The sequence below is a fragment of the Zeus faber genome (assembly GCF_960531495.2).
Source record: "Zeus faber genome assembly, chromosome: 10".
In the NCBI taxonomy this organism is placed as follows: domain Eukaryota; kingdom Metazoa; phylum Chordata; class Actinopteri; order Zeiformes; family Zeidae; genus Zeus; species Zeus faber.
Genome location: NC_137199.1, coordinates 29,381,152 through 29,397,489, shown reverse-complemented (window position 1 = coordinate 29,397,489; position 16,338 = coordinate 29,381,152). Strand labels below are relative to the sequence as shown.

At 43.6% G+C, this 16,338-nt stretch overlaps 1 protein-coding gene across 1 annotated transcript in view; it reads left to right on the top strand.

Annotated features, from left to right (window-relative positions):
• rxfp1 (relaxin family peptide receptor 1) overlaps positions 1-16,338 on the top strand; it is a gene marked incomplete at both ends in the record, with an annotated part of 92,932 nt that overhangs the window by 20,720 nt on the left and 55,874 nt on the right. Inside the window, one exon of the mRNA XM_080008261.1 lies at positions 7,309-7,479. Coding sequence (XP_079864387.1) covers positions 7,309-7,479 — 171 coding nt within the window. The remainder of the gene's footprint in view (positions 1-7,308; positions 7,480-16,338) is intronic.

Sequence of the window (16,338 nt, the reverse complement as noted above, 5' to 3'; positions counted from 1 at the left end):
TTGCCCCTGACAGTTGGATTGATGGATGGATGGACGGTTGGATTGACGGATGGATGGATGGATATATGGATGGATTGATGGATGGATGGATGGATATATGGATGGATTGATGGATGGATGGATGGATGGATTAATGAATGGATCGACTGATGGATGGTTGGATTGATGGATGGATGGATTGTTGGATTGATGGATGGATGGATATATTGATGGATGAATCGACTGATAGACAGATTGATTGATGGATGGATATATTGATGCATGGATAGTTGGATCGATTGATGGATGGATGGATGGATGGATATATTGATGGATGGATGGATGGAGTGATTGATGGATGAATCGACTGATAGACAGATTGATTGATGGACAGATAGATTGATGGATGGATAGTTGGATCGATTGATGGATGGATGGATGGATTGATGAAAGGATCGACTGATTGACGGTTGGATGGATGGATGGATGGATATATTGATGGATGGATGGATGGTTGGGTTAATGGATGGATTGATGGATGATTGATGGGTGTTTTGATGGATTGATGGATATCTGAGGTATTCTGGGGCTGCGAAGGCGACACCTGTTGCCAGTTGTAGCCTGAAGAAACAGCAAGATAATAAGAAAAGTTCCCTGAACGGAACACGCCAACGCCGCTTGTTTTCTGTCTGGACACTGTGAGCCGCCCGACAGGGAATCAAACCCGCCGTTGGCTATGCCTTTCTTTTTTTCCTGGTCCGGGGCGTCACATTCGATGTTGTGACCGCACGGGAAAAGGGGCGTGTCATAGTTCATAGTGATTGGGAACAAAAAAGTAGAAGCAGTGCTGAGTATCCATGCCCGCACCGGTCCTCCGGCAGCGGGGAGCGGAGATGCTCCTCCGGTTCTGGGGCCGGCTTGGGGGCGGTTCTGGAGCCCGGCGGGGACCGCTGTGGTCCCCACGGAGCGACTCCCACACTGAAAACATTTCAGGGTCCCTGCGGGGAAAAAGGTCTGCATGCGGGGTAAGCCGATAAACGACTGTGTCTATCGCAGGGTTATTGCCCTGGGGCTGAAACCCGGGTGTCACCTTTCCCACTCATGACAAATGCCAGATGTAGGCGGAGGTTACTTGGTTTTCAGCACAGTGGGAAAGGGGTATGACACTGCTCTCTGCACTGTCCCAGTGATACAGTATATATAGGACTTACCTTTATACTTGATTGTATAAGAGAGAGATGATATGTCCAAGATAAAAAAAAAAAGTCTTAATATGTATTCAATTGAACTCTCAAATACACCCTGAATTGAAATATCAGGATTCCATTTATTTAGAGTAATTGGTGCACTGGAGAACCAGTGAGATAAAAAAGAGCCTCTTGGCTGGCAAACATTTACAGAGCAAACTAGCAATCAATGTTTCCACACGATGAGAGTCAGCCGGTCATTTAATAGTGTAGTCAGCAGTCTGCGCACCATCCATTAGTCCTCACAATGGCACAGAACTGGCTCAGGCGCTTCGCTGTGGAGATATCAGCAGTTTACAAACCTTTCTGGTTGCCCTGACAGAAGCAAAGCATAGGTTCAAAATAAATTGTGCAAGATTAGCGAAGACATTTTTCAAATGACTCTGGAGGAGGCTGCAGGACACTGCAGGCTGAACTGAATAATGAATGAATTAATATAATAAATGGGGATTAAATTCAAGTGAAAAAAGGCTGAATGCATAATTTGGCATAATTGATATTGAATACGTCGACTGGCTTACACTTTGCATACTTCGTAAATAAATAGTTTGACAGAATTCAATTATTCTTGTGAGAATTCCATGCACGACTCCTCGACGACTACAGAATCCTCGAAAAGAGCTGATCGCTATGCAAGGCTTTTAAATGCTTCAGCATAGAATCTTTCACGAGTTAAGTGGTTTGCTTGGAGATGACCATGTATAGCTCTCAAGCTGTCCCTTTCCCTTCTTGATTTGTGTGCAATGGATTGTGGGTATGGTGGGGGTTTTTTTGGTGCTTTGGTTTGTATTGATAGGTTGGCACACTTACTCTGAAGTGCTGTAGCTGCGTGTGGGGGAGTTAATGATTTGGTTTGACTGCCGTGGGCCCCTCGTTGGCCAGGTGGCCCACCAGCTCCAGTACGACTGGAGGAGAAGCCCCGAAGTGACCTGTAGACGTGTAATCAGATTGTCCATTTGTAAAGAGGGTTTTCAGTGGAGCCGCCCCTCAAGAGAAGTAGCGTGTGACCTGCCACCCGGCATTTCTGGAGGAGAAAAAGAAAGAATCAGCCCCAGTACCACATCTAGACGAACCGCTACTTCAAGACAATCAAGTCAAATTAGCATTTTGATTCAGTGCACATAGTCACTGGTTCTGCCTGATGATTCTGCACGTCCTACATTTTGTGACTTGGCGTGAGCGTGAGGGGCGTTCGCTGGAAGGATTGCAATGGAAGCGGTTGGAAGGGTTTTGCATGATTATTTCTGACACGTTTGGCCAAAACTGATCAGCAGCGTAGCAGTCAGATGTGGAATTATACTATTTTAAGTTTCCCAATTAATTTTTGGCGAAGAGACAAAGTAGCATACGCAAACAACCCGGGTTGGGTGATTTTACTGTAAACTAACAGGGTCGTTGTAAAGTTCACAGTTTCTGTCTCTCGGTTTCTTTACAATGAGGTCGAATAGTTCCGCATGAGACTCCGTTTCATGGTTCAGTCCGTAGTCCTCTGTAATAAAATGCTGAGCAGGACATGGGTTCGAACCTCCTCCCCGACAGTAACCACCACGGGCAGCACTTCGCTCCTCTCCAGGAACAAGCTCCAATGCCCTGCATGCAGCCATGCTTGCTGTTTAGCGTTCTTCTTTGTTTACTACGTCCCGGGCTCCCATCCTGACTGAGTGTGTGGACGGGGTTTTTGAACCTGATTTTCGTGAGCCCAACCAACGAGCATCAGGCGTGGCTGCTCAAGCCACCCCATCCACCACATCATACTTTTGCAAAACAGATGTTTAGGATGCATGACAATGGTGTCATCGTAGCGACGACTGCCGTAATGTATACAGCAAAACACTCCCGTTCTGAGGGATTTTATGGTAATATGGTGAAGGCGGAAGATCCAGACTTCTTTCTTACTCCATGCTGTAATTAAACGGCTCAATTTGCATATGCTCCATATGCAAATTGAGCCGTTTGGTTTCCGAGATAAAACGATTTCTTATGACGAACTTCACCTCGTTTGCATTGTGGTGACCTTCTTCAATGCATCAGCAATCATTAATGTCCTCCCCAAGTTGAAGAGAATCTGGACTGAAAACAATAATTAGATGGTAATTTTATCACACAGCGCACAGGGCCGAGGGTGTCGGCTCTCCTTTTAACAGCGCTCCACAAAAGCGTCTGCTCGTCCTGGTTCCTCCACCCCCAGATAAATATTTGGCTTGACACACCCTGGCTGCGGAGGAGAGGGCGGCTGAGATCGGAGGGAGTGGGATATCTGCTCAGAATTCACAATGGGTGGTTAGACTTCGGGACGTTTGTCCCGGAGTGGGTCGACACTTTCTGAGGCGTGTGTGTGTGTGTGTGTGTGTGTGTGTGTGTGTGTGTGTGTGTGTATATATACATACAGTGTATACATGTATATGTGTGTGTGTGTATGTATGTATGTATGTATGTATGTATGTATGTATGTATGTATGTATGTATGTATGTGTGTATATGCTGTTTGTATGTTCATTTCATAATTTGATGAATCTATGCAATTCTTTTCAGCCATAAAGTAACAGTGAAATAAGGTACTAATAAGATAGTAAACAACCGTTAATACTCGTAAATAATATACGTTACGTAAATACGTAAATATAATAATTTTTTGGGTTGTTTAAAGGCTTGTTTGAATGTCTAAAACAGAACTTTATTATATGAAACAAAGACAGGTATATTCTAAAATGCACATACAACATTCCTTTACAAGACACGCCACTGAACAGATGACAGGAACGTTTAAAATGAACTCATTTAACTTTCCTGCCGGGTTAATTCATTTATATGAGAAGTCGTTTCCTACCCTAACTGCACGTCCTGCTGCGTCCCCTCGCGCAGCGTGTGATGAAGATCATCGCGAAAGCTGGGTCGTTGAGGGATTCAATTAGCCTACGTGGTGCAATTAATTTATTACACGTCGCCTACTTATCCACTCACACGTCCTCCTGCACCCTGGGCTGACAGCGCACCATCAGGTCTGAGGCCCCGATAATTAATAGCCTGATAGAGGATGGTGGAGCGGCTTGGGGAGCTCCAGTTGGTGAGCGTCGTCCTGTGTGATTAGTGGGACACTCCCGAAAAACCCTGCGTGTGACGACCTTTAAAAAAAAGCATAAAAACAGGAAGCCTGCAAAAACTGCATGAAATATTAATGGACCTGATGCGGTGGGACGGGTAATGACCTGCGGGGGCTTTTCACACCTCCTGCAGAACCTTGAGATGTCTAGTCTCCTGGGCTCTGGGGTGACCTCCTGCGGTGGACCCAGCGATGTCCACACACTGTATACAAGCGATTTATTTTCTAATTTCCAATTGCCTTCGCAGGACTTCAGTTTTCCTTCAGGATTTCTTCTTTTCCGTGCCCGGTGTTGTTTTCTTCCCCGGGAACTCCCAACAGCGGTTGATCTTTTTGTTCGCTTCTAGTTCTGTTTCCCACAGAGTTTTCTAGTGTCATTGTTGAGATTCAGTCAGTTTGCGGCATCAGGCCCCGACACATTGTAAGATCAAAATCAATGGTTCTAAATCTTTTTTTTTATTAACTGACCCCTTCACTAGCATTGAGAGGAAAAAAAAAGATAAATTAACATAAAGGATGTACTGTTTGTCCAATTTCTTTTTTTTTTTTTTTTTTTGTGCACCCCCTGCAGCACCCCGCGGGGTACGAGTACCCCCATTTAAGAAACCCTGGTCTAAATCATGACTAGGAGCTAATCCTTCTTAAATTAAACCAGCATTTAAAAATGCCTTTCTGAGACGCTGCTCGGGTTGAGATGAATTTGTTCTCCAGGTGATGAAGGAGTCGTCAGCCTCCCTCTCGCTCCGAATCGTCCATTTCCTCTGTTGTCAAGGTCGACCTGGAGGCCACGCCCGTTAATCCAAAAATAAACCTGCCTCTGGCCAGCTTTCATTTACATGAAGCCTTCTCTTAGACCTAGATATGCTCTGATGTTGTTTGATTTTTTTAAAGCAAGACTCGGGTCTGAGACTATTATAAACCACAACTGAGGATATTTAATTTAGTCCACATCAAAAGTAGGATTTGGCCTAAAAATGGACCTAATCTGTGTCCCCTGCATCTTTCAAATGGAATGGTTTAAACTGTGGCTCGTCCTGCCTGCCCTGGATTAATGGCCCATCTCGGTCACACTTTCCACTTTATTTTGGTGGTGGCGCAGCAGCAGCAGCAGCAGCTGCTAGGAGGGTGTAGCTCTGCCTCAGACTTATGGCAGGGACACAGCACAGGACTTCAGAAGACGGCATCACACATTTAAAGTCCCAGTGGTCACAGCACACAGCGCCGCGACACTTTCTGGACCACTTTTAAAGAGTTTGTCACCGTCTCAAATCAAATGATGATGGGGGCGGGCGCTTATCCACCCTGAACACCGGAGATTTTATTTTCAGATTTCTCCGGGACGCGGAAATCCTTTCCTTTGTTCAGGGTTGTTCGTGATGCCGTATTGCTGCGCCGTACTGTTGTATACTGTGCTGTATTATCGCAAACACTACCTCACACTATTCACATTCACACGCCACTTTAATTCACATGCCACTTTAAATGCACATATCTGTATATACATAGGCATATTCCTTCTAGCTATTCCATTTTATTTCAATTTATTTTTATTGTATTTTATTCTATATATTTTTTATCTTATTCTATAAGTATTCCACTTACTGTATTACGTTTTAGGAGTCAGTTAGTCGGTCTATTAGAAAGGAATTTTCTACTTTTTATTTTATTTTATTTTTTATTTTTTCCTAGGACATATTGTGTGCTATCACCGGGTGCGTTGCATTACATTTCACTGCATATATGTATGGAAGTATGTATATGTATGTGACAAATAAAAATCTTGAATCTTGAATCTTTGAAAAGATTCAAAGTTGCCGATAAACAGAATCAGAATCAGTTGAATCCGCCAAGTACATTAACAAACACTCGTACTAATACTGATGAGGTTTGAAGATGATGATGAGATTTAAAAAAATAAAAAAATAAATAAAAATTTAACAGTCTGAAATTATAGAGAATAAAAAAATATATTTAAAACATTTTGAATAAAACCTGAAGTAAAAATAAAGTAAAAATACAAATGAAATATATACAAATAGTTGAAAAATACAAAAAAATATATACAGAACAGAAATAGTCAGATATAGAAAAATATACAGAAAATAGAAATGCAATGCTATGTACAGTTATTGTTATTGTCAATTATTGTTTTGGAAATGAGGTTATGGATATATAGGGTATGAATTATATTCATGAATTATTACAGATTTTGACTTTAAATTACTACATTTTCTCATTTAGTTTCCATAAAATAAATTCCCAGTTTCTGCATCATTGCAACTGCAACATGGAACAAGTAAACAGAGAATATTAGCGGCAGGTTCTGATCTGTAAGCACTTTGGAGCGAGGGTTAAAAACCTTTCTTTTCAAAGCAGTGCTTGAGTTTTTTTTATTGTTCTTCGAATGCAACTTGTATCTTTACTTGATTTGAGCATTGCATTGCAATGCTTTTAGTATTCTACTTTGTCTTTATATACAGTACCATAGAAGGTGTGGGGATCCCGTCGCAACAGGAGAATTGAAGGATTGCTTTAAATGGAGTAAAATAATTACCTGAGGAACGATCATGGTCTAATGATGACCCCAAATCCAGAAATTAGTATAATATTTACCTTTTTCAAATGCATTTTGCTTGTTTTTTTAATTGTTATTATTACTACTTCATTATTATTTAATTATTATTATTATTATTATTATTATTATTATTATTATTATTACACTGTAAAGCACTTTTAGATGCATGTTGTATATAAAAGGTGCTGTACAAATAAAGATGATGATGATGATGATGATGATGATGATGATTATTATTGTTGTTGTTGTTGTTGTTGTTGTTATTGTACAAATAATAACATTAATAATAATAATAATAATAATAATAATAATAATAACACAGCGTCAATAGAGGAGAAATGCAACAGGTTCATTGTGTTTGTGAGAAGGCTGAATTTGTTGAGTAGTTCATCACCTGCGTCATTGAGTTTTCCTTCTTCTTTCTTTATTTGCTGTTTCAGCGCTGAGCAGCTCGGAGGCCAAGGGCCGCTGCCCGCTGGGATATTTCCCGTGCGGAAACCTGACGCTGTGCCTCCCTCAGCTGCTGCACTGCAACGGGCTGGACGACTGTCCCAACCAGGCCGACGAGGAGAACTGCGGTGAGTCCAGGCTGGCTTTGGGGCCGGGATCAGATAGGGATCAGGTTTCTTCATCTTATTTTTATTTTGTCTTGGACTGTTAAGCTTTTAATTGTATTTTATTTTCCTTCTTTTAATCTTTTAATTGATCATCTGTGTCACCCCATGACAAATTCCTTGTATTTGTGAATGTACCTGCTGGAATAATAATAACAACAAAAATCCAAATAAGATCAGATGAGATAAGACAAGACAACACTTTACAGTGCATTGCACTGCTGCCTCACAGCAAGAAGGTCCTGGGTTCGATTCCCGCCTGGGGCGCTGTTGGCACCGTGCTCCGGCGGGTTATCTTCCAAAACAGGAGCCTTTCTGTGTGGAGTTTGCATGTTCTCCCCGTGTTCACATGGGGTTTACTCCACCTCACGTCAGTAAGGACCCCCACCAAAAACATGCACCCATCATCGTCTGACCAGCGATGGACACTTATCACCTGGTCCCCGGGCGCGTCCACGTATGCTGCCCACTGCTCCTGGCTGTGCCCCCGGAGGAAGGACAAGCCAGGATGGGTCAAAAGCAGAGGAGCCATTTCACCGGCCACCATCAAGCATGTGTGTGTGTGTGCAAGCATGTGTTGTGGAGTGTCGTGTGACGATTAAAGACTGTTTGTTTTGTTTCTACACTCAACACTTAAATCCCCAGAGGGCAATTCAGGCTTAACAGCAGTAAAAAAAAAAAAAACGGGGCAGTCCAGAAAGAGATTGAAATTAAAAAGAGTTAAGATGCATACTGTGTGCACATTAACTATATATATCTGTCTGTCTGTGTATCTGTCTGTCTGTCTGTCTGTCTGTCTGTCTGTCCGTCTGTCTGTACATGATGCTTGATGGATGGATACTTTATTCATCCACAGAGGGAAATTGCATTGTCTCGACAGGCAAAATAATAATAAAGCAATGGAATAAAAGATATGAAAAAGAAAATGGCAACATATGGAAATATTGAAAAATATGCTGTAAACCTGACAGTTAAATGTACACAATAAATATATGGCAAAATATAATAGACATAATGACAAAAAACAAATATGACTGAAAAAAAATAAAAGACAGAAAATGAAAAAGACCTACAAAATATAAGGTCACGTTCAAAATTAAAGTATCCGGTCCTGTACAATAACTTATGTAACAAACAGTTAGGCAGAAAGAGGAACTTAAGATAAAAACGGTGATATAATGGCATATAATAATAATCCTTAAACGGGGAGCAAAATGTTGGCAATGAGCCTATAAACCAAATAACTCCACAGCGAACATACACTTCTGTCTTGATTCACATTCTGGTGGTTGTGCTAGTGTTTTATTTATTTATTTATTTTCATTTTTTTACATTTAAATACATTTTTCTTAAGTATGCTTTTAAAATAGTGAGCCCAAGGTGGGCAGTGTCAGTTATTCTACAGTAAGTACAAGTAACAGTATTACAGCATTACAAATAGGAATGGCGTACGGCAGTGACGGGAGTGAAAAGATAGCGTACAGTAATATCAGTAATAAAAAACAAGTGACAGGAGCAGCAGGAAGAGTTTATCAGTGCAGCACGTTTGGCAATTCAGAACCGGGCTTTATCCACTCGGGTTGGGCTACAAAGGGCTTTACACGAGGGATAAAAGGCATTCAATCAAAATCAATAGACACAGTTTCAGTTGTTTTATGATAAAACCTTGCTAATCCCTAGCCGCACTAGTCTTCCTATGAGTGGTGAAAAGTTTGGCTATTTCGGGAAACTCGATCTTTACGAGCGACACGGTAAAAAGATTTGATTCAGCCGGTGTAACGAGTCACAAGAGATATTGATCAATATAGGAATACTATTGATGAAACAGAAAACACTTATCATGCCCACACAGCTCAGAACAAATCAAGATTCAAGATTTAAGAGGTTTATTCGTCACATACAGTAGAAATTCTTAGGTAGCTACTGTGTTCAGTCTGGGACATATTGTGTATGTAGTATGTAGATGTATCAAAGTACATACTTTCATACATCTACATACTTTCAGACATATATGCAGTGAAATGTCACCGGTGATTACACACAATATGTCCCAGACTGAACACAGTAGCTACCTAAGAATTTCTACTTGACAAACTAACTGATTCCTAAAACGTAATGCAGTAAGTCGATTACTATAGAATAAAATCTAAATATATAGAATAAAATAAAATAAAATAGAATAGATAAAGGGAATAGATTAGATTAGATTCAACTTTATTGTCACTAGCAGAGTACAGGTACAGAACCTATGAAATGCAGTTGACGTCTAACCAGAAGTGCAAAAGAAGCATTTATATACCAAAGTGCTATTTGAGTACAGTGTTTCTGTGCAGTTATGTAGGCAAAAGAGATGTATTAAGCCTGCTGCTGCCCTTGAGCCTGCTGGTGCGGGAGCACAGGATCCTGTATCGCTTGCCAGATGGGAGAAGGGTGAAAAGTCCATGGTTAGGGTGGGTGTCATTCTTGACAATGGATTTGGCTTTGTTTAAGCAGCGGTCATGGTATGTGTTGTGGATGGGTGGGGGGGGGGGGGTACAGCCAATAGTCCTCTGGGCAGAGTTCACTACTCTTTGTAGTGCCTTGCGGTCGGCAACGTTGCAGTTACCGTACCAGACAGAGATGCAGTTTGTAAGTATGCTCTCAGTGGTACAGCGGTAGAAGTCCAATAGAATCCTAGGACAAAGCTGTGCTTTCTTAAGGGTCCGTAGGAAGTGAAGGCGCTGATGCGCCTTCTTCAGCAGAGTGGAGGAGTTGAGGGACCAAGAGAGATTTTCTGTGATGTGGACCGCAAGGAACTTAAAGCTAGACACACACTCCACCTCAGCACCGCCGATATGGAGGGGGGTGTGTGCCCTGCTCCTGGTTCTCCTGAAGTCCACAATGATCTCCTTGGTCTTCTTGGTGTTGAGTTCCAGGTTATTGTTTTTACACCACGTAGTTAGATGTTGAACCTCATCTCTATATGCTGTTTCATCCTCATCTCTGATCAGGCCCTCCACAGTTGTGTCATCTGCGAACTTAATTATGGCATTGGAGCCATAAACAGGGGCGCAGTCGTGAGTGAAGAGAGAGTAGAGCAGAGGGCTCAACACACAACCCTGCGACACGCCAGTGTTCAGGGTGATAGTGGAGGAGGAGAGACTCCCCAATTTAACAGCCTGGGGTCTGTTAGTAAGGAAGTCCATAATCCAGTTGCAGAGTGAGTTGCTGATGCCAAGCTGGCTGAGCTTGGAGATCAGCTTGGAGGAGATCACAGTGTTGAATGCAGAACTAAAGTCAATAAACAGCATGGGTGGGTGAGTGCTAGATGGAGCACTGTGGAGATAGCATCCTCTGTTGATCGGTTGCGTCGGTAGGCAAATTGGTACAGTTCCAGTGAAGGGGGCAGGCAGGCTTTCAGATGTGAGAGGACCAGCCCCTCAAAACATTTTGCAATGATGGGTGTCAGTGCAACAGGGCGGAAATCGTTCAGTTTCTTGGCTGTAGAGTGTTTAGGCACCGGAACAATGGTGGCAGATTTAAAACTGTGGGGGACTGTTGACTGGGCTAGTGACATGTTGAAGATGTCAGTGAAGACACCAGCCAACCGCTCTGCGCAGGCTCGCAGCACATGTCCGGGGCCTCCATCAGGGCCAGCAGCTTTCCGAGCATTCCCCCTGCTCAGGATGTCGCAGACCTCTGAGGTGGAGAATTGAAGTGTGTCCTCGTCTGGTAAAACGGCTGACTTGAAGGCTGCCTCCTTGATTTCCCCGATCAAAATGGAGCGTAGAAGTGGTTCAGCTCGTCCTGGAGGGAAGTGGAGGAGGGTGGGGGAGAGTTGCATGGGGATTTGTTGGTGAGTGTATGTAGGCCTTGCCACATACGTCGGGGGTCGGAGGAGTTGAAGTGCTCTTCAATCCTCTGCTTGTAGTTGTGTTTGGCCCTGGATATTACATTACATTTAGTCATTTAGCAGACGCTTTTATCCAAAGCGACTTACAATTGTTCAAACACCGACGGACGCAGCCATCAGGAGCAATTAGGGGTTAAGTGTCTTGCTCAAGGACACTACAGCATGCTAGCAGGAGGAGCCTGGGATCGAACCAGCAACCTTTAGATCACTAGACCACCAGCTCTACCGCCTGAGCTACCATCCCCATATTCCTTTCCTCAGATTGGATCTGGCAGAGCTGTAGGCCTCCTGGTCTCCCGACCTGAAGGCTGCGTCCCTGGCCTTGAGGAGAAGGCAAACTTCTTTGTTCATCCAGGTTTTCTGGTTAGGGAATAATTTCACGGTCTTATGTTTCGTCACTCCCTCTGCACACTCGTTGAGGTAATCCATGAAAGATTTGGCTACTGTGTGAATGTTGGTATCAGAGTCCTTGGTGGCATCAGCAAAAAACCCTTTCCAGTCAGTGAGTTGGAGCTGGTCTTGAAGAGTGGGATCTGCATCTTCCATCCAGACTAACGGTTTTTGTTGTTGGTTTCACACGTTTAATGAGAGGGGAGTATTTTGGCGTCAGAAACAGAGAAATGTGATTGCACTGACCAAGGTGGGGGAGGGGTGTGACTTGTAAGCAGCAGCAACATTAGTATAACAATGGTCTAGAGTTTGACTGCCTCTTGTGAAGCAAGTAACATTTTGGTGAAATTTAGGGAGAACAGTTCTTAGGTTGCAATGGTTAAAGTCTCCAGTCACAATTAAAGCCCCATCTGGATGTTTAGTCTGAAGCTTATTAATGGCAATGGAAAGTTATTTTATTGCCGCTTTACTGTTGGCATCAGGTGGAACATACACAGCAATGGCAACAATGCAGCTGAACTCACATGGAAGGTAGAAGGGCCTGCATCTCACGATTAAATACTCCAGTTCAGCAGAGCAATGGGCATCAAGAGTGACGCAGTCCGTGCACCAAGTTTTGTTTACATAAATGCATAAGCCGCCTCCTCTGCTCTTGCCCGTAGTCTCTGCAGTCCTGTCCGCTCTGAAGATAGAGCGTCCTTCTAGTTCCACCATGCTTGTTGGAATGTCGTTGTTAAGCCAAGTTTCAGTGAAAAACATCACGTTACAGTCCATAAGGCTTTTCTGTGTGAGGGTCCATATCTTGAGTTCGTCCAGCTTGTTGAACAAAGAACATACGTTGGCAAGGAAGATACTAGGCAGTGCAGTTCGGTGCGGGTTTAGTCTTAGCTTAGCACGCACTCCACCTCGCTTACCCCGTCTCTGCCTGCGGTCGCCTCGCCGTCTATGAGCCTTTCCGGTCGGTAAGAATTGTCCATCTGGTCGCGTTGATCTGATCAGCTCCGGAGGGAGCTGTTCGAAGCTGTTCGGGGTATCCAAAACTAAGTTCTTGCAGCTTTGATGTATATCCAGTAGTGAGTTTCTGTTGTAGGTTCGTTTCGCTCGAGTGTTTTGAGTGAAAAAAAGTAGGATAGTCAGGTAAATAAACACTAATTCGAGAGACGCCAGGTCGCGCGTTGTGCACGCGCCGCCATCTTGGATCCGGAAGGCAGGGCAGCTTATGCTTATGTATATGGGATAGGCTAATTATGTAGATACAGATATGTGCATTAAAGTGGCATGTGAATAAAGTGAGTTAGTGTTTGTAAGATGTACAGCACAGTACACAACAGTACAGCGCAGCAGTACGGTGACACCGAACAACCCAGAACAGTGACACGGATCAGGGCCAACGTTGTGTCCAGGGCGTTTGCGTTCACGTCAGGTGACCTGGAAAGAATGGACTTGGACAGAAACCTCTCGGCCTGAGTGAATGCATCTTGAGAAATATATAATAATAACGCTGAACACTGAACACTGAATAAAACTGAAGAGTCGCCATGTTGTACAGCGTCACCGGTGGGAAACCTAACGAGGACCTGGGCACGTGTTTCAAAAGCCTCTCTGTTGACCTGTGTGTAAGGACTGTATTTGATTGGTTCTGATCCATGGGACTAGGTCCAGTGAAACACCGAGCCCAGCTTTGTGAAACCTTTCACTCCGAGCTCGTCGGAGGGTGTTACTACCGTGACGAGGCCGCATCGTCCCTGTAGGCCTCCTCCCCCTCCCCCGTTACCACTCAGGTTGAACATCCATCAAACCTTTCCAACCAGAACATTTGCCAAATGTATTGTTGAGTGCGGCTTCACCTCCGTACATTGCATACTCCACATACTTAAATGGGACCTGTTATGCTTTTCCTTATTTTCTGTCATATATAATATATATGACAGAAAATAAGGAAAAGCATAATAATGTTACATAAAGGGATGTTCATGTTAGACGTGGCCAAACTGTCAAATAATGAGGTAAACTAATGACAAAGTAATGTCTGTGAACACAAGGCTCAGGATTCTGACCGCTCTGAACGCACCGTTTATAAACGTTTTTTCCGCTCTCTGCACGAGCTGACGTCAGCCAGTCACAGATTTCCTTATATGGTCATCCTTATATGGTCATCTCCTCCATCCCATCCCTGCTCCATAAAATCCCGGCGTGCGAGAGTGCCGTGCCGTGGCGTCGCGGTTTCGTGTCCGTGTCTCCCATAAGTCGGAGCCAACTTTTAAATGAGGCCTCGTAGATCTAATACGAGGGAAGATCCAGCAACTAGGTCGTTTATTTCTCTTCTCAAATTTGTTCAGAAACAGATTTTGGTGGACTGATAAGGTGAAATCAAAATATCTTCCAAAAACGTGTTTTGGGGACCTCAGAGACCTATATTAACTAACTCAAAAAAAAGGACCATAACAGGTCACCTTTAAGGGCTTGGAGCGTGACCTGAAAAGCAAGTTCACAAAAGATGAATGGAAGAGCTTTTCAGGCATAATATGTCAAAGCTGTGCTGATACAAGCAGTGACCTCTTACCCTCACCACGCAAGCGGCGTGGGCCGCCATGTTACCATTCCGGTGCGTTAACTTGGCGTCAGACTGTGCTTGAATGGGAGCTTTCTCACTCTCCCATCAGGCTTTCTGGATGCGGCTTCAGCTCTTGAGGAAGAAATAACAACAACTACTGTGCTTTTCAAAACCCTTCACGATTCTTTTGGAAATAATGATGAAATGGGTCTTTTTTACCTTGCTGAAATTGCTTATTGTTGGCGGTGTGTGAATCCTTATGTCAAGGCAGCACATTTGCTCTCTGTACCGGTAATTGGAAGAGGACAATACTCAATTGATTCAAGTTGGAAAACAGGGAGTATTTTCTTCTCCCTTGTCAACTACAGTATGTATCCAAGTCTATGAGTTGCCATCACGTGTGGGGTTTTCCGAGGTTCAACCCTTAGGCACTCAAGCTTGACATGCTCCCGTTAAACTCAAATTATGTAAAATACTAAAATTCCCCACCTCACTACAGTCTACAATGTCGAGGTCTCTTCATCCAAAATAACCAGTGAGCGATGTGGCAGAATTTCCTGCAGCTGAACAAGGACGAGTCCGAGATAACTGTCTTTGGTGCCAAAGAAGAAAGGCCGAAAGCCGCTCACCTTGACCCCATATCCCTGCATACTGAGAGCCAAGCTGGACATCAGATCTGGAATCGAAAAGCCACGTTAAGTCAATAACAAGAGCGATCTAAAGTCATCTAAAACAATGTAGCGTCAATTGGAGGATTCAAGATGAAAAAAGACCTCGGAAAGATGTGTCCATGGCTTTTATTTCTAGTCGGCTGGAGCAACAGTCAAATCAAACAATAAGATAAGACCTTAATCCCTGGCGGCACTAGTCCTTCCTTCCAGTCATGGAAAGTTTCGCTCTTTTTGGAGATTCGGCTTTACGAGTAACTCAGTGAAACGATTTGTTCAAAATTCCAACTCTTCGTTCATTTGATTCGGTCGGTGTAACGAGTCAGCAGAGTAGGTTCGGCTCTGAGTCGTGGAGGGAATTCTCATGAGAATCATTTCGTTCTTTCCAAATGATTTATTTAGCAAAAACGCAAAGCGTAAACCAGTGACGTTCAGTAAGAATTGTGCCAAATGCCTTCACCCTTTTTTCCCATTCATTTAATCCTTTAATCCTTGTTATTTTCTCTGACTTACGACTTGGGGCTCTTGGCTCTTTTCGTTTGGGATTCCAGTCTGCAGAGTTGCAAAAGAACGACTCTTTTGCTGGTGTGAGTCCAGGCTCCAGACTCGTTTGAAAGATTGGAAAAACTTTGCGACCAACTAATCGTTTGCGAGCCGTGCATCACTACTTCCTGCAGTGTTTTCGGGAGTTGACGTGGCCACACAGACAGCTTGAGGGGTTTTTTCGTGTCCATCTAGTCCTAGTCCATCCAGTCCTAGTCCATCTAGTCCCAGTCCATCCAGTCTCAGTGCATCTAGTCCTAGTCCATCCAGTCCTAGTCCATCTAGTCTTAGTCCATCCAGTCTCAGTCCATCTAGTCCTAGTCTATCCAGTCCTAGTCCATCTAGTCCTAGTCCATCCAGTCCTAGTCCATCCAGACCTAGTCCATCCAGTCCTAGTCCATCTAGTCCTAGTTCTTCTAGTCCTAGTCCATCCAGACATAGTCCATCCAGTCCTAGTCCATCCAGTCTTAGTCCATCCAGTCCTAGTCCATCTAGTCCTAGTCCATCTAGTCCTAGTCCACCCAGTCCTAGTCCATCTGGTCCTAGTCCATCTAGTCCTAGTCCATCTAGTCCTAGTTCATCTAGTCCTAGTTCATCTAGTCCTAGTCCATCCAGTCCAAGTCCATCTAGTCCTAGTCCATCCAGTCCTAGTCCATCTAATCCTAGTCCATCCAGTCCTAGTCCATCTAGTCCTAGTCCATCCAGTCCTAGTCCATCTGGTCCTAGTCAATCCAGTCCTAGTCCATCCAGTCCTAGTCCATCTAGTCCTAGTTCTT